Below are 21,887 nucleotides of genomic sequence, written 5' to 3'. Positions count from 1 at the left end.
CACTGTACTTTCTTCTTGAATCTTTTTATTCTCTTGGCTTCTGTGACATCACTTTCTTCTACTTTTCCTTCTGCCTATTCCCTTCTCATTTTCATTTATTAGCACCCTTTCCACTATCACCAGTAGTTAGTCTTTTCTAAGGATTTGGTCCTTGGGTCTCTTTTTTTCTTCCTGAGGCAAGGGCTTCTTAATGTGCGGTTATGGATCACCTGAATCATAATCATTTGGGTAATATTAGAACTGCAAGTTCTTGGGCCGGAATCCAGACCCACTGAATCAGAATCTCTGTAAGTGGGGCCCAGGAAACAATTTTTAAAGGAGTTCTTCTGTTTTGTTTTTTGTACATAAGAACTCAAATGTGTGAAGCACTGCCCTAAACAATTGCCCTCATTCTCACCATTTTAAAGCAGTATGCTTATAACTAAAAATTATATATCCAACTCTGCCCTCTTTCCAGAACTCCTATAGGAACTATCTCTAGGCACCTCTACCTAAATCTCACGGGCATAAATTCAACATTCACAGAAGATGTCTTTCCAAATCTACTCTTCTTCCTCTGTTCTCTGCTCCCATTAACAATATCACCTTTCTCCCTGCAGCCCAAGTCAGAAACCTGATATCATCCTCAAGACCTCCATTTCCTTTATCCTCATCCAAACACTGTTGACTCTGCTTCCTGAATACCTTTTCCATGGATCTCCATCCTCTTTATTCCCAACCACTGTTCCTTCTGGCTCTCATCTTTGTATCTTCAGGACTATCACAGTAGACTTCTAACTATGGGATGCCCTTACCTTTCCAAATCCACACTCCACAGAATTATCTTTTTATTTTTTAAAAATATTTTATTTATTTACTTATCTGAGAGACAGCGTGCATACATGAGCAGAGGAGGAGCAGAGAGAGAGGGAGAGAGAATGTCAAGTAGAGTCCTCATTGAGTATGGAACCTAATGCGGGGCTTGATCTCACAACAGCCCGGAGATCATGGCCTAAGCATGAGTCAGATGCTTAACCAACTGAGCCACCCAGGTGTCCCCAGAATTATCTTTCTAAATTCAAATTTATTAGCTCCAACTTGAATTTCAGCCATATTACACAACTCCAGGAGGCACCAGTACCCAGAATACAAACTCTCCTACAATATCTCTCCTCTGTGAAGATTTTCCTTAGTCCTCTAGGCAGAGCTGATCATCTAGGCCAACTCTGATCTTATACCAGTCTGTTTATTATTCCATTTTTTACTGGACTTTGAGCAACTCTGGCTAACTTTTATCCCCTAAAAGGTTGCTTGGTAGATGTTCCTGATATTGAATTGGGTCCAAATGAGTCAAGGATGACTCTACAGGTGGAGCCTGAGTACCTAGGAATACTTAGGCCTCAATTAGATGAGGCAGGAAAGTCAGAAAAAGGAACAGTTTAGGAGAGAAGAGTTAAGAGACGACAGTTTCTGTAACAAACATGCTGTGAGCTGCTTGGTACTACAGCAGAATATCCAGGTGGACAGGTCTAACTGGGAACTGGAAATATGACATGCAAGTTCCAAGGAGAGATCAAGTAGGACCAGAGTCATACATGTGGGGGAGTCTGAAGCTATGATGGTTGATGAAATAACCAAGAGAGAATAATCCAAGAGAAGATGGCAAAGAAAATCATGAGGCAAGAGGAAGATTAGATGACAAGAAAAAGCAAAGGTGCCAAAGGAAAAAGTTATCAGGAGAATGCAATGTTAGGAAAGCCAAGGGAAAACACTTTCAAGAGGGGGGTTAAATCATCTAAAAATGACTAGGGTTATCTGAATTGAAAATAGTATCCTGAAGAAAAAAATGTTTATGGACAGTAACTTTCCCCTGTAGGCAGTCAGAGCATTTACGTTTACTTAAAGCAACCTAGTCGGTTTCCCCAAGGTAAAGTTAAAGTTCAGACATAACACTCTGCTGGGGTTCTCCATGCACATACCCAGCATTAGAGACCACAGGACATCCATCCAGAGATCACACAGCTCTCTGACTACACAGTCAGAGCCATTCAGAATAGCAGAGAGAAAACAAAGTCAAGGTAAGTAAAATCTGATCTGGGTTATACCTGAAATAGGACCCAATTGTGCCATTTTCCCTAGCCATGGGAGAGGTTCTGGGCCAGGCTCAAAGAGAGACATCATGAGGTTTGATTTCTTCTTGCTGTCAGCTTGGGAGTAGAGCATTCCATGCCATTCAGGACTAGACAGAGAGAAGATGGAAGATCAGAAGAACGTCAAGCCTGGGACTATAAAGTTAAGTGAACGTCAAGCCTGGGACTATAAAGTTAAGTAAGTCTAGCCAGTGTTTTTCTTGAGAGATAGGGACTTCAACTTTGAAATCAGGTGTTTTTACTAAAACCAAATCCTAAAACTGAAACTGCATACTGCTGCCCCCGAATGTTGCCATTCCTCTGGGAAATGTATTATTTTTCAGTTAGGTAGATATGGAAATCAAAAGTAATCTTAAAAAAGAAAAAAAATCGCAAGGGCAGCAAATAGCTACAGAGGTCGGGAAGAGTAAGGGTTGTGACCTATGTTTCAGCTGCTTCCATGAGTCGTTCACAGCAGCACCAACACAGAGCAGCATTTCTAACAAAGGGCACAAAGCCATCACCCAGCTCTATTGCTGCTTCTCAAAGGGCCCCAGGGAATTCTCATATTCAGAGCAGTACAAGTACCTTGGGTACCAAGAAATACAGTAAACTAATACCTAATAAGAATTGCATTCTTCTTTTTGGACCAGGTAATTTTTTTTTTTTTTTTGGACCAGGTAATTTTAACTCAAGTAGAAATGGAACTTCATCTGAGTACTCCTAACCTCTTCATCTTCTATACCAGTCAAACCCAAGTGATAGCCAGAAGATGATCAGTCACCTCTTCTTTCCTAACAATAGGTATTCTAGAAAGGGAAGCATATGGTTTTGCAAATTTCAAGACTGTAGCAAAAGTAAAAGCTAGAAAGATGTTTCCCACAGGGATGGGTTAGCAGTGTTCATGAACATGGGCTCTGGAGTCAGAATGCAAGTAAGAACCCTTGCTCTTTCATTTATGTGCTGTGTGACCTTGAGCAAGTTCCTTGACCTCCCTAAGCCTCAGTTTTTCACCTATACAAGTATAATGCTGACACCTCCTGTACAGTGTTGTTGTAAGGGATTACATAAATTAACGTATGTAAAGTGACTAGAGGAGTGCCTGGCACATGGTAAAATGTTCAATTAATGTTCTTGGAATCCTATTTCATTTAGTTTCACCTCCTCATCTTATAGCTGAGGAGCCTGTGAATACTGCATAAGATCCCACAGCAACTGTTACAACTGAATCCAGATTTCCTAGATAGAATAGAAAAGAAACAAACAGAAAAAAGGATATAATATAAAAGCAATATAATTTAAAGGCTCACTCTGTACTTATTCTAGGGGATGATTTAAAGAGCAGTTTAGAAGGTGATGTTAGGTGGGAAGGGTATGGCCAAGAGAGGAAAAAGGTGATGAGGAAAAGTCTGGGAAATACTTCACTTTGTACACTGATTCTTCTCCCTCATTCAACAAGGTAAAGAAAGTTTCTTACCCTAATTGAACTATTGCCACCATTCCTTCCACTTTTAGGCTGCCATGGAGCAGGACACAAAAGTTGGGTATTTTGCCTGCAATTTGATTGGCTGAATTTTCATCTTCGTTGTCATCAGTTATGCCAGTACCCACCTCATCACCTTCTGTGAAAACAGGTCAGACTAAGATTAGCTACAAAAACCTCAAATTCCAATTATACTCCTGGCTATTTCTATCCTTGGGAGGAGAGTATTCGATTATAAAGGCATATTATAACAAGTAAGAAAAACTCCTATTCATAGGTTTTCCTATGTCCATATAAAAATCAGTTTTCACATATTATATGAATTGCATTTATATAAAACATCCAGAATAGGCAAACTTATAGAAACAGAAAAGACATTTAGTGGTTACCTGGGGCTGAGGTTGATGGGAAGCTAGAGATTGACAGCTAAAGGGTTTCTTTTTATGGTAGTGAAATTGAAACAGCAGAAACAGTCTTGCAGTATATTAGGCAACACTCCATTTTTTAAATATTCAATCCAATAACTATTCCTTTCTAATTCTGCAAAATGGACTATACTATCAATTATATACTTAAAAAAATTTTTTTATTGGAGTTCAATTTGCCAACATATACCAGAACACCTAGTGCTCATCCCACCAAGTGCCCCCCTCATTGCCCATCACCCAGTCACCCCAGCCCCTCGCCCACTTCCCCTTCCACCACCCCTTGTTTGTTTCCCAGAGTTAGGTGTCTCACGTTTTGTCACCGTCACTGATATTTTCGCTCATTTTCTCTCCTTTCCCTTTATTCCCTTTCACTAATTTTTATATTCCCAAATGAATGAGACCATATAATGTCTGTCCTTTTCCAATTGACTTATTTCACTCAGCATAATACCCTCGAGGTCCCTCCACGTCGAAGCAAATAGTGGGTGGGTATTTGTCGTTTCTAATGGCTGAGTAATATTCCATTATATACATATACAGCTTCTTCATCCATTCATCTTTTGATGGACACCGAGGCTCCTTCCACAGTTTGGCTACTGTGGACATTGCTGCTATAAACATTCTCTGCATCTGTATCTTTGGGGTAAATCCCCAGCAGTGCAATTGCTGGGTCGTAGGGCAGATCTATTTTTAACTCTTTGAGGAACCTCCACACAGTTTTCCAGAGTGGCTGTACCTCAACTATATACCTTTAAGAGTAACTTCAGATCATAAGATGCTTCATCTGTATCACTGGAATAACAAGAGAACTCACCTTTGTTAAGTGCTATTGGTAGGACCAGATGTCTGGACAGAACTGGGGGACTTGAAATATCAGCTATATCAATAAATCCCACTATTTCCAAATCTGAAAAGAAATGAATCAACACAGAAATAGTTAATGTATAGGTAAGTACATTTTTTTCTATGTACTAGGTTTCACAAATATAATGTTCACGTGAGGAATTCAGATGTGACTAGGAAGGTTTTAGAAGTTTCTCTGGCTGACTCATAATTTGCATTTTATTTTATTTTTTTAAAGATCTTATTTATTTATTCATGAGAGACAGAGAAAGAGGCAGAGACACAGGCAGAGGGAGAAGCAGGCTCCATGCTCTCAAGGAGCCCGATGTGGGACTTGATCCCTGGTCTTCAGGATCACACCCTGGGCTGAAGGCAGGCACTAAACTGGTGAGCCACCTGGGCTGCTCCTGAGCCACCGGGGGTGCCCCATAATTTGCATTTTAAATAGCTCAGGAAATAAGAATAACTGCCTTTCATTAATTATTTAAGTTTTAAGACAAATCAGCTAGACTTTTTTTTTATAGGCTAGGTCCCCAGCCAAGACAAAAGCTTAAAGATCTAATCCCTGTTTCCTCAGGGATCTTCAGGTCAGCAGGGGGCATCATAGTCAAGCACTTCCACCACTCCATCCTTGCAGGAGATGCAGCCATCCAAGGCAGAGGGTATGGCTATCATTAAAAACATTTCCATTAAACAACGACGACAACAACAAACCATTTCCATGAGAAAGAAATACATTCTCTATAAGCCCAAGGTAGCAGTTTTTTTTAAAAGATGTATTTATTTATTCATGAGAGACACAGAGAGAGACAGAGGGGCAGAGACATAGGCAGAGGGAGAAGCAGGCTCCTCACAGGAGCCTGATGCAGGACTTGATCCCGGATCCCGGGATCACGACCTGAGCCGAAGGCAGCCGCCCAACTGCTGAGCCACCCAGCTGTCTCTCCAAGGTAGCACAGTCTAAATATGACAATGATTTATTTGCCTTCCAGAAGCTGTATTAAAGACCAAGAAGAATATTTGTTGGAAACCTAATAGATAAAAAAATAAGTCTTATCCCCAAGTATTTTTTTAAAGTTTATTTTTTGATTATATAAATAGTAGAAAAACTTAGAAAACAATTATAAAAAATTGTAAAGAAGAAAAATAAAGTCACTCATTATTCACCATCAAAGGAAACATCTATTAATATTTTATTGAATTGCTTTTCAGTCTTTCTTCCAGGCACAGACATACTTCTATTCTCAAAACAATTAAAAAAAAATCAGGGTCATGGTGAATACATTGTACTTCTAATACGTCAGGAAATCTGCTTCTTGGAGATTTGCTGCCATTACCTTCTTTGGCTGAATAACAAATGAGTCAGCATAAGCAGTTATGTATTTTTCATTTGAGTAACAAAAGGCCTGCATTTTAAAGTGGCTTAAATATAAGCTATGACAAAGATCTTGGAAAAGACCTACTCAAAGTTATTTTATCAGAAAAAGGATGAGGGTGTTATGCTATATGTTGGCAAATTGAACTCCAATAAAAAAAAAAAGAAGAAGAAAAAAGGATGGGAAGGAAGTAGAATCTAGTTGGTTTGAAGGCAAAAAAACTTTGGCACAGCTTAACATATTGCAGTAGTCACCATGAAAGAGATGGATGCCCTATTTCCAAGACAGCCAGGAGTTAAAGGCAGAAAAAATAAAAAGTTTCTGCAGAGCCCTTCACTCTCTGACTCCTTCAAATCTGTACACCCATGAATGAAATGAACATTTACTCTGCACCTCATTTCAATCATTGGTTGACTGGAAATTTACCTAGTAAACATTTATAAGCATCAGAGCTGTGCTAATAAGCACTGAAGGTACAACAGGGTCCGAAATAGTGACAGCTGAATGTGTGCCCACAACTCAAGGGGTCTGCCCACCAAATGGATACAATTCTTTTCTCCATTTTTCCTTTTTTTTTTTTTAAAGATTTTATTTATTTATTCATAGAGACACAGTGAGAGAATGAGAGGCAGAGACACAGGCAGAGGGAGAAGTAGGCTCCATGCAGAGAGCCTGACGTGGGACTTGATCCAGGGTCTCCAGGATTACGCCCTGGGCTGCAGGCAGCGCTAAACCGCTGCGCCACTGGGGCTGCCCTCCATTTTTCTTGTGACTTCTGACAGCACCTCCAGCATGAACCAGGTAAAAGCAGTAGCACGTCTCTTTTAGTCAAAATACAAGCAGGATGGCTAGAGGGGTACAGTATACCAGAACACAGACCTCAGACAGAACATGACTCATCTAGAGATTCTACTCTACTTAGCCAACCAGAATGAGAGGAAGTGACTTGTACAGGATCACACAGGAAGAATCACACAGCCAAGCCTAGAAGCTAGCTCTTCATAGATGATCTCAATTATGATACTAATCAATCTTAGTGTATCTATTAAGAATTACCTCAAGGATTTCATGGCTGGTGAATCTGGTCATGATTTCCAACTCTAGTAATTTGTGGCTATTGTTATCTAAGACTGGAGATTAACTCATGACCTCACTATGAAAGACCACCGGTCTGCCACCCTTTGGGCAATGCCTCCTCCCATCCAAAATGCATATACTGGTGATGACAACAGCACCCTAGTATCAGAATTTACTTTTTTTTTCAACCCTCCTGTATAGAGAAGTCAGAAATTACAAGAAAGTAAAGATAACAAAAGAACCAAGCAGGAAGTTAAAAAACACATTACCTGTGTTGATGACTTTAGGAATGGGATCGATTTCCTCATCTACAACAAAAGGCTCTGGTCTGGGGAAGACCTGCACATCAGCAGTTAGGTGGCCGCACTTGAGAATAGCGTGGAAAGGTGTATACGCCAGATCTATCAGTTTTCTAGAATATGATGAATAATTGTTATAAGAAGAATAATATGATACATATCATTTTTCTCAAGGAATTTTTTTAAAAGATACTAAGATATTTCTCTGTCAAATTGCTATGAGTTTTCATACACTTTTTCTCATTCCATTTTTTTTTTTTAAGATTTTATTTATTTATTTGACAGAGAGTGAGTACAAGTAGGGGGAGCAGCAGGCAGAGGGAGAGAGAGAAGCAGGCTCTTGGTGGAGCAGGGAATCCAACACGGCATCTGATTTAGGCAGACACTTAAATGACTGAGACACCCGGGGAGCCCTTGAGGAATTTTTTCAAGATGCTAAGTTTATTTTCTCTTTGAGTCGACTCCAAAACTATGATCTGACCGTTTATAAAACAGAACAAAACCTGACATTTTTGGTGAGGAAAATTTTTTTTCTTTTAAAGATTTTATTTATTTATTCATGGGAGACACTGAGAGAGAGGCAAAGACATAGGCAGAGGGAGAAAGAAATAGGCTCCTTGTGGGGAACCTGATACAGGACTCGATCCTAGGACCCTGGGATCATGACCAGAGCCAAAGGCCAACCACTGAGCCACCCAGGTGCCCCTGGTGAGGAAACTTAATTCTGAAAAGCTCAAAAGCAAGTTAATCTTCTGAAACTGCTAAGTCATTATAAGAGAGTCAACATCTGTAGGCATTATTGATTTAGTCATGCTTAATTTAAAAGGGAATGAACTTTTAAAAAATCACTACTACCAATGATTTCACCTGAAAATTGTGCAACTTGGGGAAAATGACAACAATTAGAAATAGTGGTGGAATAGATATTATAGCTGAATATCAAATTATAATAACATTGTAAGAAGGCAAAAAAGCAAAAAAAAAAAAAAAAAAAAAAAAAAAGAAGGCAAAAAAGCTCTAAGTATATACTCACCCAAACATAGACTGTACATTTTTCAAGCACAGGGGACCATCAATAGTAAAAATCTGCCCTTCACCATTGTTTAAATCTATGAGACGTTCAAGGCAATCCAAGGAATCAGTGCTCTGAAGCTACAAAACAAAACAGATGACCCTTTTAAAGTCGCATACAATGCCAGATTATCATCAGCACACCAAGGTCACACCTGTCACAATAACACAGGCAATAAATAACACGGATGATTTTTTTCAACAACCTCAGATGGAAACAATTTTGTTTCAAGGCTACCAAGAAGAATGTTATATAAAACGATACCAGTAGAGCTATTTCATTCAGAAGTAGTTTTGCAAAGATTCTCAGAGGTGACCACAGTTGGTATTTACATGGTATCTTCATTCCAAAGTGTTTCTAACATCTTTTGGGTGAAAACCATCATTACCTACGTCTTACAGATAGAAAAACTGAGGTGAACAAAGGTTAAATAACTTTCCCAAATAAATGGAAAAACCAGGAAGTAGATGTAGTAAAACATGTATCAGAGAAACGTTACTTTACCAAAAAAGTCCAAGCACATTTCTGTCGACATTTCCAGTGGAATGGACATAAGAATTCCCAAACGAGGGAAATGTCTAAGACCAAAAAGAACATTTTAACTCATGCATTTGAAGAATCTTTGTGGGAAACAGGATGGATAACAATTCCAGCCAGCTATGTTTCTAGAGATGGACAACACTCTGAATCTTCAAAGAGCACTTGAGATCTAAAGTCCTTCCAAATTTAGTGACTAGTCTCAGCTGAAACCAATGGAGTTTAATGCTATAGTATATACAATACTAATGGAATATACTGAAAAATAAAGTCCTAAAATGTATCTAATCAAACTAAAAAGAACTCAGTATTACCTCCTCCAAATTTGCCATGCACATGATGTATAACTTAGATGGGAAAGGGAAAGGTAGTGGAAACCTGTTGCTCTCGCTTCGTTGATTGTGAGTAGCTAGGGAATGCCGCAGTGATCCTCTACCAATGCCAAGACAGCCATCTGTCACCAGAACAACCTGTTTGCAGGGAGGGGAGGTTTGTACATGAAATAACATATTTAAGTATGTTATTTAAAACTGTCTCATTTTAAAGTTGTCTCATTTAACAACATTTTCATTTCTCCTTAAAGGCATTTACACGGAAAAACCCACCTCTGCAGGGAGACAAGCAACAAGGTGAATAAATCTCAAAAACATTTTCTCAAGTGAAAGACTACATCATGATTCTGTTTTTGTATCAAATTCTAGAAGAGGTACAACAAAGCTACGATAAATCAAACAAGAGCTGTGGGGCTTAGGGGGATACTGACTCGAAAGGGGGAGGTGAGGAAACTTTGTTGGGTAATGGAAATGTTCTAGATCTTAATTGAAGTGGTGGTCATATAGGTGTATACATCTGTCAAAACTCAGTGAACTGGGGGATCCCTGGATGGCTCAACAGTTTAGCGCCTGCCTTCAGCCCAGGGCATGATCCTGGAGTCCCGGATCGAGTCATCGAGTCCCATGTCGGGCTCCCTGCATGGAGCCTGCTTCTTCCTCTGCCTGTGTCTCTGCCTCTCTCTCTCTCTCTCTCTCTCACTGTCTCTCATGAATAAATAAATAAAATCTTAAAAAAAAAAAAGAAAAAACAACTCAGTGAACTGTGTACCTGAGATCTATGCATTTTGCTGCATTTTATCTAATTAAACCTTAAAAATAGTACCTACCCATGAACACTTAAAATCATAATCAATTCTTACCTAATTGCATTAAAACTAGAACCCTATCTCTTAGATTTGGCACCTAAGGCACTTGGTGTCAAAAATGACATGAGGATCTATTTTACATGTGACCCCAGGATTTATAAGCACAGAAATCCAAACTTTGACACGAATTTTCAAAGATGACAAACTCCATCCCTGGTCAATTAAAATGACAACTGCTGGGGATCCCTGGGTGGCTCAGTGGTTTAGTGCCTGCCTTCAGCGTAGGGCATGATCCTGGAGTCCTGGGATGGAGTCCCGCATCGGGCTCCCTGCATGGAGCCTGCTTCTTCCTCTGCCTGTGTCTCTGCCTCTCTCTCTCTGTCTCTCATGAATAAATAAATAAAATCTTAAAATAAAAAATAAAATGACAACTGCTTTAAAAATATATTTACAGGGATGCCTGGGTGTCTCAGTGGTTGAGTGTCTGCCTTCAGCTCAGGGTGTGACCCCAGAGTCCTGGGATTGATCAAGTCCTACAGTGGGCTCCTCTTCATTAGCCTACTTCTCCCTCTGCCTTTGTCTCTGTGTCTCTCATGAATAAATAAGTAAAACCTTTAAAAAAATAAAATAAAAATGTATTTATAGGGGTGCCTGGGTGGCTCAGTCGGTTAAGTATCTGACTCTTGTTTTCAGCTCAGGGCATGATTTCAGGAATGGGAGATGGAACTCCATCTGGTTCTGCACTGGGTATGGAGCCTGCTTAAGATTCTCTCTCCCTCTGCCTCTCCTCCCTCTAAACAAAAAAATGTATTTGTAAAAGTCATAAATAAATAAATAAATAAATGAATGAATGAATGAATGAATGAATGCCATTTAAGGGACGCCTGGGTGGCTCAGCGGTTGGGCGTCTGCCTTTGACTCAGGGCGTGATCCCGGAGTCCTGAGATCGAGTCCCACATCAGGCTTCCAGCATGGAGCCTGCTTCTCCCTCTGCCTCTCTCTCTGTGTCTTTCATGAATAAATTTTAAAAATCTTAAAAAAAAAAGGCCATTTAATCAGACATGTATAAGACCTTTAAAATATATTCTTAATCAATCTGTAATTTGCAAAAGCCTTCAAAATATACCAGCAATAGATAGTAGTTACAAATCATTTTTCTTCCTCATTGCCTCAGTGATCCAAAGGGATGGTAGATTTTCCAGGCATTCCAGGGGAGGATTATTTTTGCTCTTCTTATCCTAGCTTTGTAACTTGATAATAACAGTCCATTATGGAAGTATTAGGTGACAGCACCATGTGAAGTACCAAGATTGACACTTATTTCTAAAGCCCAAGAATGTTCAATGGCAATCTCCTGGAGAGATGCCATTTTTTGGGAAGATACTCAGTTGACTATATAAGGCAATTTTCTCTTATATGAACAACTGCTATATAATGATTTACTTCTGCCCCTACTTTTTTCAGACGCCATGTGATGAAATATTTCATGTAATGTCAAAATGGGACAGACTTTACTCAGATAATGAAGACATAGCTCAGCTATCCAAAATCTTGGTTAACAAAACTCCACATTAAAATAAATCTATTTGACAGTAACTGATTATAAAAACAATCACTAATAACTTCTACCTCTGGTACAGTGTTTTGGACCTGATTCACTCCAAAACTCATCAAGCAAATCTAAGTGGATCCAGGCCCAGTCCTGTACCCTCAGGGTATAGGACATCTCAAATTCAGATTCTTCCTTTTGCAAAGGAGAAAAAATATTAAAAGGCAGAAGGCTGGAGTGCCTGGGTGGCTTAGCCAGTTAAGTGACTGTCTTCGGCTCAGGTCATGATCCCAAGGTCCTGGGGCTCCTAGGACCCTGTCCACAGGGAGCCTGCTTCTCCCTCTCCCTCTGCTTGCCAATTCCCCTGGCTTGTGCTCTCTGTCAAGTAAATAAATAAATAAATCTTTTTAAAAAAGGGCAAAAGGCTGTGTGGTACGTAAGATCTTGCTTATTACATATTTTCTTAAAAATATTTTCTGAATTTCTTCTCTAAAATGACTGAAGAAGTAGCAAAGGAAACTGTGCTTACCCGCTGGCTTCCAATTTGGACAAAATTTCATTTATTTAATATACTATTAGGACATTAGATATTCTGTATGCACAAATTTACCAAATAAATAATGTTTAAGAAGATACCATTTTATGTCTGAAAAGAAACTGATCAAAAGGCATTTATGGCATTTTTTTTTAAGATTTTATTTATTTATTCATGAGAGACACAGAGAGGCAGAGACATAGGCAGAGGGAGAAGCAGGCTCCATGTGGGGAGCCTGATGCGGGACTCGATCCCAGGACTCCAGGATCATGCCCTGAGCCAAAGGCAGACGCTCAACCACTGAGCCACCCAGATGCCTTCATTTATGCATTTATTAAAATGATTTAACTTTTTAGTAGCCACTCAGGGTCTTCATCAACCCTAGAGTTAATAGTCTGCAAAACAAGGTGGTTTTGTAGTAAGAAAAACACAAACTTAAAAGAAAAGTCAGGTTTACTGAGATATAATTTACATGTAATAAAATTCATCCTTCTTAATATACAGTTCTAGGAGTTCCAACAACTACATTCAGTGAACAACCACTTCTATGATCAAGATGAAGAACAGTCTCATCACTTCCCATCTTCCCTTGTGCTTCATTTGGGTCAATTCCCTACCCTTCCTTTACCCCAGGCCCCGGGCAAACACAGTCTTATTTTCAGTTAAAAAAAAAAAAAAAATACCGGTGATACCTCTGACACTACTGAAGAATCTGTGTTTCACCATATATAACAAAAAATCATACACTATAGCCCACTGCTGTTTTGTAAATAAGGTTTTATTGTAGCCCAGCCATGTCATTTTTTTACTTATTATCTATGGCTGTTTTCATGCTAGAGGAATTAGGAAGTTGTCACAAACATCTGCAAGACCTAAAATACAGAAAAAGCTAGCCGACTCCCATTGCAGATTACTGTAACTTTCCTTTTAGCAATTTTTGTTTTCTCCTTTAAAATGTACTACCATTTCTTTTTTTTAAGATGTTATTTATTTATTCATGGGAAACACAGAGAGGCAGAGACAACAGGCAGAGGGAGAAGCAGGCTCCATGCAAGAAGCCTAATGTGGAACTCAATCCCAGGACTCCGGGATCATGCCCTGAACCAAAGGCAGATGCTCAACCGTTGAGCCACCCAGGCATCCCTGTACTACCATTTCTTAAAGCACAAGCATATTCCTTTTCTGGGATTTGATGCAATATAGTCACAGATAGGGGATCCCTGGGTGGCGCAGCGGTTTAGCGCCTGCCTTTGGCCCAGGGCGCGATCCTGGACACCCAGGATCGAATCCCACGTCGGGCTCCCGGTGCATGGAGCCTGCTTCTCCCTCTGCCTATGTCTCTGCCTCTCTCTCTCTCTGTGTGACTATCATAAATAAATTTAAAAAAATTTTTTTAAAAATATAGTCACAGATACTGCGTTTTTACAAAACGAAGGTCTGTGGCAACCGGGTCCTGAGCAAGTTTATCGGTGCCATTTTTCTAACAGTATTTGCTCACTTTATGTCTCTGTGTCACATTTTGGTAATTTGTGCAATATTTTGAACTTTTTCGTTATTTTTATCTTTGTTATGGTGATCTGTGATCAGTGATTATGACTTGCTGAAAGTTCAGATGATGGTTAGCATTTTAGCAACACAGAACTTTTTAATTAAGGTATGTACATCTTCTTTTAGACATAATGCTATTATACACTTTACAGACTACAGTATAGTGTAAACAATTTTATAGTCCTGGGAAACCAAAAACTTCAACTGACTCACTTTATGCAATGTTAGCTTTATTCTAATCTTTTAAACTGAATCTACAATATCTCTGAGGTATGTCTGTACCTGCTTATAGCAAACTTCCAATTCTTTTTTTTAAAGATAGATTTATTTATTTATTTATGAATGAATGAATGAATGAATGAATGATAGACATAGAGAGAGAGAAGCAGAGACAAAGGAGGAGGGAGAAGCAGGCTCCATGCTGGGAGCCTGACATGGGACTCAATCCTGGGACCCCAGGATTGTGCCCTGGGCCAAAGGTAGGCGCTAAACTGCTGAGCCACCCAGGGATCCCCTAATTCTTTTTAATCCTAATACTCTTCTGCTTTGATGCTAATGTGGACCTGTTGTGGACTTGAAGTAAAGGGTAACCAATTACATGACATTCACAGACCCCACTTTTTTAGGTAACTCAGTTGAGATGGTTAAATGTTTCCTAAATAAATGCTACACTGAGATAACGGAAAATAAACTATAATGCCCTGATGTTTATAATTTTATCACTCAAAATTACCCATTCTAGGGAGTGTTCTAAAATTCTGTGAGCCCTTCGTGTTTCATACAAACAATACTAGTTTGCAATAAGCCAATTTACTAGGAAAATGCTTGCCTCAAGGCATAATTGTGCAATATAATTGCATAATATTTCCTGAGCATATTAGTGTTGATTTAGTGCCTTCTTTTAAAAAGATACCAATAATGTTTTTAGAAATTACAACACATGCTGTGTCAGAACCTAAAGAAAATCAAATCATCTCAGTGGTTAATGGTTTTAACTTAGGGCAACGAAACGGAATTGATCATTACCTGGCAAGGAATCGCACCACCCCACTCTTGCTGAACGATGTTGCAAACACCAACTAATGCCGATTCCAAGCAGGTTTTATCATAATCATCCATATTACTTAGTGCTTCCTGATTGAATAAAAAATAAAATTGCTCATTATTCTCTATACTGTTTTGTTATTAGAAAATAACATAAACTGTTCAAAGCATGAATGTTACACAGAGGACACTTTCTGAGAGCCCGAAAGCATATTTTCTCAAAGAAAAACAGTAAAATAGGCTTCCTCAGCCACAAAGTACAATTAAAAAAACTTCCCTTTATTCCATTTTCTTATCAAGTGAGAGTGAACAGTCTACCAAGTTCCTAGCTTTGTAAGGGAACCCTGAAGAAAGTAACCAAAATGAACTTTTAAACACAGCAAAAAAAAAAAAAAAGACAAAAAGTACTGAGTACTAACTATATTCTAAACACCAACATAGGCACTTCACATGCATTCAGTTATCTCAACACTCTGTAAACTACAGATTATTAACCTATTTTTAAAATGAGGAAACAAAGGTAAAGAATGATGAAGTAACCTTCCCAGGTCACATGCCTAGAGGTGGCAAAGGCTAGATGTAGGACCAGGCAGTTGGCCTTCAGGGTACATAACCCTGAAGGTTATGTAGGTACATAACCCCTACTCTGAACAACTCAGATAGCAATTCTTTAAATTTCAGAACTGCTGAATATCCAAAATCCTTTGTTTACTATTAATCTACAAGAAACCCAGTGCAATTTTTTTAAAGAAGCTTTTGATGAACATAAAAAAAATGTGAGATAATAAAAGAAATGATTTAACCAAATTTTATTATATTCAAAAAAAAATCAAACTACACTGATCCTGGATCTCTAACCTGCCCAGTAAGTATTAAACGGTTTTAATTTTATTGTTTTTTAAGATTTTAATTTATTTAATCATGAGAGACAGAGAGAAAGAGAGAGAGAGAGAGAGAGAGAGAGAGGCAGAGACACAGGCAGAAAGAGAAGCGGGCTCCATGCAGGGAGCCCGACGTGGGACCGGATCCTGGGCCTCCAGGATCAGGCCCTGGGCTGAAGGTGGCGCTAAACCACTGAGCCACCCCAGGCCCTATTAAACTGTTTTAATTCCACACTATTACTAGGTACTGCTGGAAATATTAATGATTTAGAGATGTGGTCAGAAAGTAAAATCTCTGGCATATCACAGACAACACCTTTTGAAGTAACACCTATCAACTGAGGTTTAAAACTGTAATTTCAGGGATGCCTGGATGGCTCAGCGGTTTAGCACTGACTTCGGCCTAGGGCATGATCTTGGGAGCCTCGGAATCGAGTCCCGTACTGGGCTATCTGCTGCATGGAGCCTGCTTCTCCCTCTGCCTGTGTCTCTGCCTCTCTCTCTCTCTCTCTCTGTGTGTGTCTCACATGAATAAAGACATAAAATCTTAAAAAAAAAAAAAAAACCTGTAATTTCTTAGCATCTGTAAATCAAAGGCTATGTTACAGAGGAAACATAATTTTGAATTACTCTATTATGTGGAAGGGCTATTTTTCATTTCTTCAAGTTTTATAGGAAAGTAGAAAAAATAAAGTGTTGAACTTAAAGACCTGAAATTTTAGGGAATGGGGAACTACGTCATGACATGTTTTCCTTCTCACAGCAAATTCCAGAAAACAAGAAAAGAAAATAAGGCAAAAACTCAGATCTTGAATTCATAACTCTACCAAAGGCATAATAAGGCCTACTGGTTGTGAATCTTGTTTTATAGCTATACTCAGATATTACACCTGTAGACTTAACATTAGATAAGCCCAAGTTCTACAGGGTGACTGGGTGACACAGTTGGTTGAGCATCTGACTTTCAATTTTGGCTCAGGTCATGATTTCAGGGTTATGAGATCACTGGCTCAGAGTGGAGTCTGCTTTGAGTTTCTCTCTCCTCTGCTCCTCCCCTGACCCCCAAATAAATGGATAAATCCTAAAAAAGAAAAAAAGACCAAGTTCAAAATATTCAGTGCAATATGATAACAATGTTCTCCTTCCTAAAACTCTAGCCCCTGTATGTACAGTAACTCATTCCTTTTTGTACCTGAAGGGTGTTGTAATCTCTTGTGAAGGGAACCATCAGCTCCCAGAGTGATGAAAAAACCACCAGGGCTGTAAATTCAAGCTTGTAATTTGTGGCCATGTGCTCGAACAGCATTGTCAAACCATGGGCTGCTAGGTGCTTACGCTGATATTCCTCAGACCCTTCGATAGACACAGGTCGGGTCATGGAAAGGGATACATCCATTACCACCACTGTTGGCATGATGAAAATAATCCCAATGTTCCCAGTCAGAATTCAAACAGACAGCTATGAACAGAGAAATGCTGTAGAAAAGAAATATGATTAGGTCTTATATGTTACAGAGAGAAAAAAGTTGTTTTTTTTCCACTCTAATTTTAACCAAACTTTGCAGATGAGTAAAGGCAAACTTCATTTAAGTTGAGGTAAAGGCAAAACTGTGATGAATTCAGAGGGAGGGGAACAAGCAGCTTAGTTCACTGTATGGACAACTCCTAGAATCTCCTGCTAAATGGCCACAAATCAAGGACCACGTATTTCTATTAAAAAAATATATTAAATTCAGGAGGCCCTTGACTTTCATAATTTCAAAGCTTATACAACTTAATGTATTAGACATTCCTACACCGCCTTTCCAATAATCTATGAAGGAATATTACTAGCTGTCATATGGTGGTGCATTTTGAAAGCAACCTATTCTTTTTGGGCACCATCACTCTTAATACAGCAGTATTTGTGTGTTTGTTTCATTATCTTGTTACCCTTTTTTATTATTAAAATGAATGTAAAATGTAAAAATGAAAGGGGTAGTAGAGTCATAATCCAAATTAGATAAAGCTAGAAATCATTTAAGCATGACAAAAGCGATAAACTACTGCTTAGCCCGGGTAGTACGCACTGTACATAAATTGGGCAACAGTGCTTTACTATGAAGGAAAAGAACAAAACTAAAGAGCACGTACGATAGCTGGCATGGTCTCATGAAACTGTGTATAAAAGTCAATATGCAGAGAGGTGCCTGAGTGGCTCGGTTGGTTAAGCGTCTGACTCTTGGTTTTGAGTCAGGTTATGATCTCAGGATTCTAGGACTGAGGCTTGCATTGGGCTCCATCCACACTTGGCACAGAGTCTGCTTGAGATTCCTTCCCTCTTTCCTTCTCTCTCTGTCCCTCCCCCAACCCCCGTTCATGCTCTCTCTAAATAAAATCTAAAAAAAAGTCAATATGCAGAAGAAATGGAAAAAACGGTTCTTTTAAATTATGGATTGAGAATCAGCATGAAGAAAACATTTCTGTTCTCAAAAATAAAGAGTTCAGATATACAGATCTGCTCGTGGGGACAGTTTACTCCTACTGTTAATAAGCAAACTATAGTCTATTGACATTAATGAAATCTCATATGCTATAGATAAAAGACACATTTGTAAATATGAAAAATATTTATATGAAGTATCAGTAACTGAGAAAAGCAGGTCAGAGAATTGTATGTATATATTAATTACAACTTCATAAAACTCCTATTGCATATACACAATTAAGGAAGACTCTAGATGGACAAAACTGGTTGGAAACTAAATGCTCCCTAATTTCTTTTTTGGAACTCATGTCAAAAACACTTAACAGTGGCCAGACTGCTTGTTTCAGTAAAATATTCAACTGCAAATGTGTGACATTCTAAAATGCCATTTGCAAATAGCCTGTGGGGAACTCAGAACATAATGGTTCATGGAAGCAGTGTCATAAATGGGGGTCAGGGACTCAAGCAGGGAAAGCCTTTTTGGCACATAGTGGCCTGGGATGTATTTCAAATACAGTAATGCCTCATGTATCTAACGTCAATAAAGATTAAATGAGGGCTATAAATTACTTTTCTAGACTGTTTAGAATTCCAAAATGTCTAGCCATTTTTATAGACAAAATTAAAATGTATATCCCTCTTCTCTGCCTCATTAAACACCATGCAAAACATAATTTACTCTTATGATGACTTGGCATCACCACTGTAAACACCAATACCACCTGGCACCTTGTTACTCTGATAGGGTTTTTGTTTTTAACACCAGCATTCCCTGAAGTATGCTCTGCAGAACACTGTTCTGGAGAGTTGCTCCAAGAAAAATGAGTTCAGGTGTTAATAAAGACGCTGAAAAGTTCCAGAGCAAAGAAGCCAGTTTAATCTGCTAACCCTGTGTTTTTCCATTTAACTCTTCTCTACATAATTACCATTAAAGTCCCATAAAACAGGGATTATGTACAACATATACAGAAACAATGCCTTCAAGGCATCCAGGATGTTGTGCTCTGTCTTGGTGCCTTCTTTTTATGACCAATGTTTAGCCCATCAGCTTGCATCCTCCTTTCCTCTGTAATTCCCCGAAATCACCCTCTCTCTTTCTAATTTGCTGCGTCTTGGCTACTATGGGCTACAAAGCCAGGTAGTTGAGCTTGTTAAAACTGTGACCAAAAAATAAAATAAAATAAAAATAAAACTGTGACCAAAGTCAAACTCTATGGGTTCTCAGAGCTTGTGGATTTCTTCTAGTGTCAAATGTATGGACTTAAGTGTATCAACTTGGTACTACTTCTTCTCCTCAGTATTTTTTCTTTTCTTTCTGGGTCTTAGTTGTGCTGTTCAAGAAGTGAGGCCCTGTATAATACTGGTTCAACTATACATCTGACCATAAACTCACTAAGGGGCAGGGACCATGTCAGATTTTGCCCACCAATGTCTCCTCAGAACCTATCATAGTAACTGGCACATGGTATGAGCTTGACAAATACTGGTAATGACTAATTAACTACCCTTAATCACCAGATAGAACATTTTTTGGCAAAACACATGATGAATTTTAACTCTGGACACCAGAAACACATTTCTTTCTCTCTTCATTCAAGCAGGACTCCTCTGTCTCTGCCCACGTATAGTATCCAGCTCACATGGTAGTCCCATTTCTACATAGAGGTCTGTTATTAAAGACCGGGACATGGGGATCCCTTGGTGGCTTAGTGGTTTAGCACCTGCCTTTGGCCCAGGGCACAATCCTGGAATCCTGGGATGGAGTCCCATGTCGGGCTCCCTCTGCCTGTGTCTCTGCCTCTGCCTCTATGTCTATCATGAATAAATAAATAAATATATCTTAAAAAAAAAAATAAAGGCCGGGACACTGGGGTAGTGCAGTCGGTTAAGCTGCAGACTCTTGGTTTGGGCTCAGTTTTGTGATGGGGTAGCAAAGATTGTGAGATCAGGCTCCACACCAGACTCTGTGCCCAGCACCAAATTTGCTTAAGACTCTCTCTTCCTGGGGCACCTGAGTCGCTGGGTGGTTGAGCGGTTGAGCGTCTGCCTTTGGCTCAGGTCATGATCCTGGGGTTCAGTCCCACATGGGGCTCCCTGCATGGACCCTGCTTCTCCCTCTGCCTGCGTCTCTGCTTCTCTCTCTCTCTGCATCTCTCTGGGTCTGTCATGGATAAATAAATAAAATCTTAAAAATAAATAAATAAATAAATTCTTTAAAAAAGAAAGACTCTTCTTTTCCTTCTGCCCCTCCCCACCCTTGAGCACAGGAGCACACTCTCTATAAACAAATAAGTAAGGTGGGAAGGGGTGCTTGGGTCACTCGGTTGTGCGGGGGGGGGGGGGGGTACGGGGGGGACGGGACTACTGCTTTTGGCTCAGATGATGATCTCAGGGTTGTGAGATCCAGCTGCGGGGAGGCTCCTTGCTGAGCCTGGAGCCTGCTAACCGCTCTCTGAGCCTGATTCCACTGGAACGTCTAGGGGCCTGCCCATTCCTGTTCGGGTCCTTACCTACTCTTATGTTTCTGTCCGTCTGATGTCCCTTGCCCTGGTGATGAGTGCTTCCTGAGTGTTCTCTCCTTCTCTCTCTCTCCCTAAAAAAACAAGGTTGGAGATCCTGGGAAGTACGTCCTCAACTCTTAGATTAGGAAAGAGGATACACAGATTTGCATCAGGTGTAAGAAAGCGCCTCTGGCCCAGGAGTCCGCAGAACCGCGAACAGGTGACCAGGGCGGTGGTCCTGCCTTCCCTGCAAACCCCCGCTGCCACCTGCCCGACGGGGGCCAAGTCCCGGGAAACCAAGCGGCCCGCGGCCTGTGCTGGAAGGACGACCCACTCGCAGTGTGCGCCTGCCCGCCACAGTCCAGCGCTAATTTCTGAAAACACGACCTATTTCTCGGGCTAATTCTCGCTCTTTCCTCCTAAGTACTCGTTTACGCAGTGCTCGGGGCGACCGTGGGCAGCCCCCGCCGGCCGCCTGGCCGGGCCCCGACGCCGAGCCACCTGAGTGCACCTGCTGCCTCCCTCCCCGCAGGGACGCGGGCAGCTCGGCTCCCTCGGGGCCCCGCCACCGCCGTCCGGCCCCCGCCACCGCCGTCCGGCCCCCGCCCGGCCTCGGCCCCCGCCCGGCCGCCGCCTCCGGGGCTCCCAGGGGCCCCTTGCCCGCGACGGCGCCAGCCAGCCTGGACGGGCAGCCCCCGGGCTGGACCTGTGCCTCCAGGTCGGGCCTGGGCCGCAGCCCACGACCCCGAGCCGCCGAGCGACGGGAGGCCGGGAACCCGGCCCGGAACTGGCGCCGCGGGAAGCGTCCTTCCCCGGCCCCCGGCCCCCGGCCCCGCTCCGCCAGCTCCAGCGAGCAACGCCCGAACGACAGCCCGAGGCCCCGGCCGCCACTCACCGCGCGCCATCGCCGGCGCAGTCCGTGCGCGTCACCCTCCCGCCCGCACGCCGCGGCCGGAACGAAGAGGCTGCGCCCACGGAAGGGAAGCCCGAGCCGGTCTGCG

General features: G+C 40.9%; 1 protein-coding gene across 3 annotated transcripts in view; it reads right to left on the bottom strand.

Annotated features, from left to right (window-relative positions):
- The window catches only part of INTS14 (integrator complex subunit 14), a 34,530-nt gene extending 12,643 nt beyond the window's left edge, over positions 1–21,887 (bottom strand). Inside the window, exons 1-10 of one of the 3 annotated variants that reach the window (XM_055319739.1) lie at positions 21,782–21,887; positions 20,896–20,978; positions 17,111–17,394; positions 15,020–15,127; positions 9,538–9,693; positions 8,648–8,766; positions 7,585–7,727; positions 4,834–4,926; positions 3,586–3,730; positions 2,085–2,218 (exon numbers count right to left, since the gene is read on the bottom strand). In XM_055319739.1, the coding sequence (XP_055175714.1) occupies positions 2,085–2,218; positions 3,586–3,730; positions 4,834–4,926; positions 7,585–7,727; positions 8,648–8,766; positions 9,538–9,693; positions 15,020–15,127; positions 17,111–17,332 (1,120 nt within the window). In that variant the 5' untranslated portion in view covers positions 17,333–17,394; positions 20,896–20,978; positions 21,782–21,887. The remainder of the gene's footprint in view (positions 1–2,084; positions 2,219–3,585; positions 3,731–4,833; positions 4,927–7,584; positions 7,728–8,647; positions 8,767–9,537; positions 9,694–15,019; positions 15,128–17,110; positions 17,395–20,895; positions 20,979–21,781) is intronic. The other 2 variants (XM_055319741.1, XM_055319740.1) reach the window with 2 other exon arrangements.

This window comes from Nyctereutes procyonoides, unplaced genomic scaffold (assembly GCF_905146905.1).
Source record: "Nyctereutes procyonoides isolate TBG_1078 unplaced genomic scaffold, NYPRO_anot_genome, whole genome shotgun sequence".
Classification (NCBI taxonomy): domain Eukaryota; kingdom Metazoa; phylum Chordata; class Mammalia; order Carnivora; family Canidae; genus Nyctereutes; species Nyctereutes procyonoides.
The sequence above is the reverse complement of the archived record's forward strand: the minus strand, read 5'-3'. Positions and strand labels throughout refer to the sequence as shown.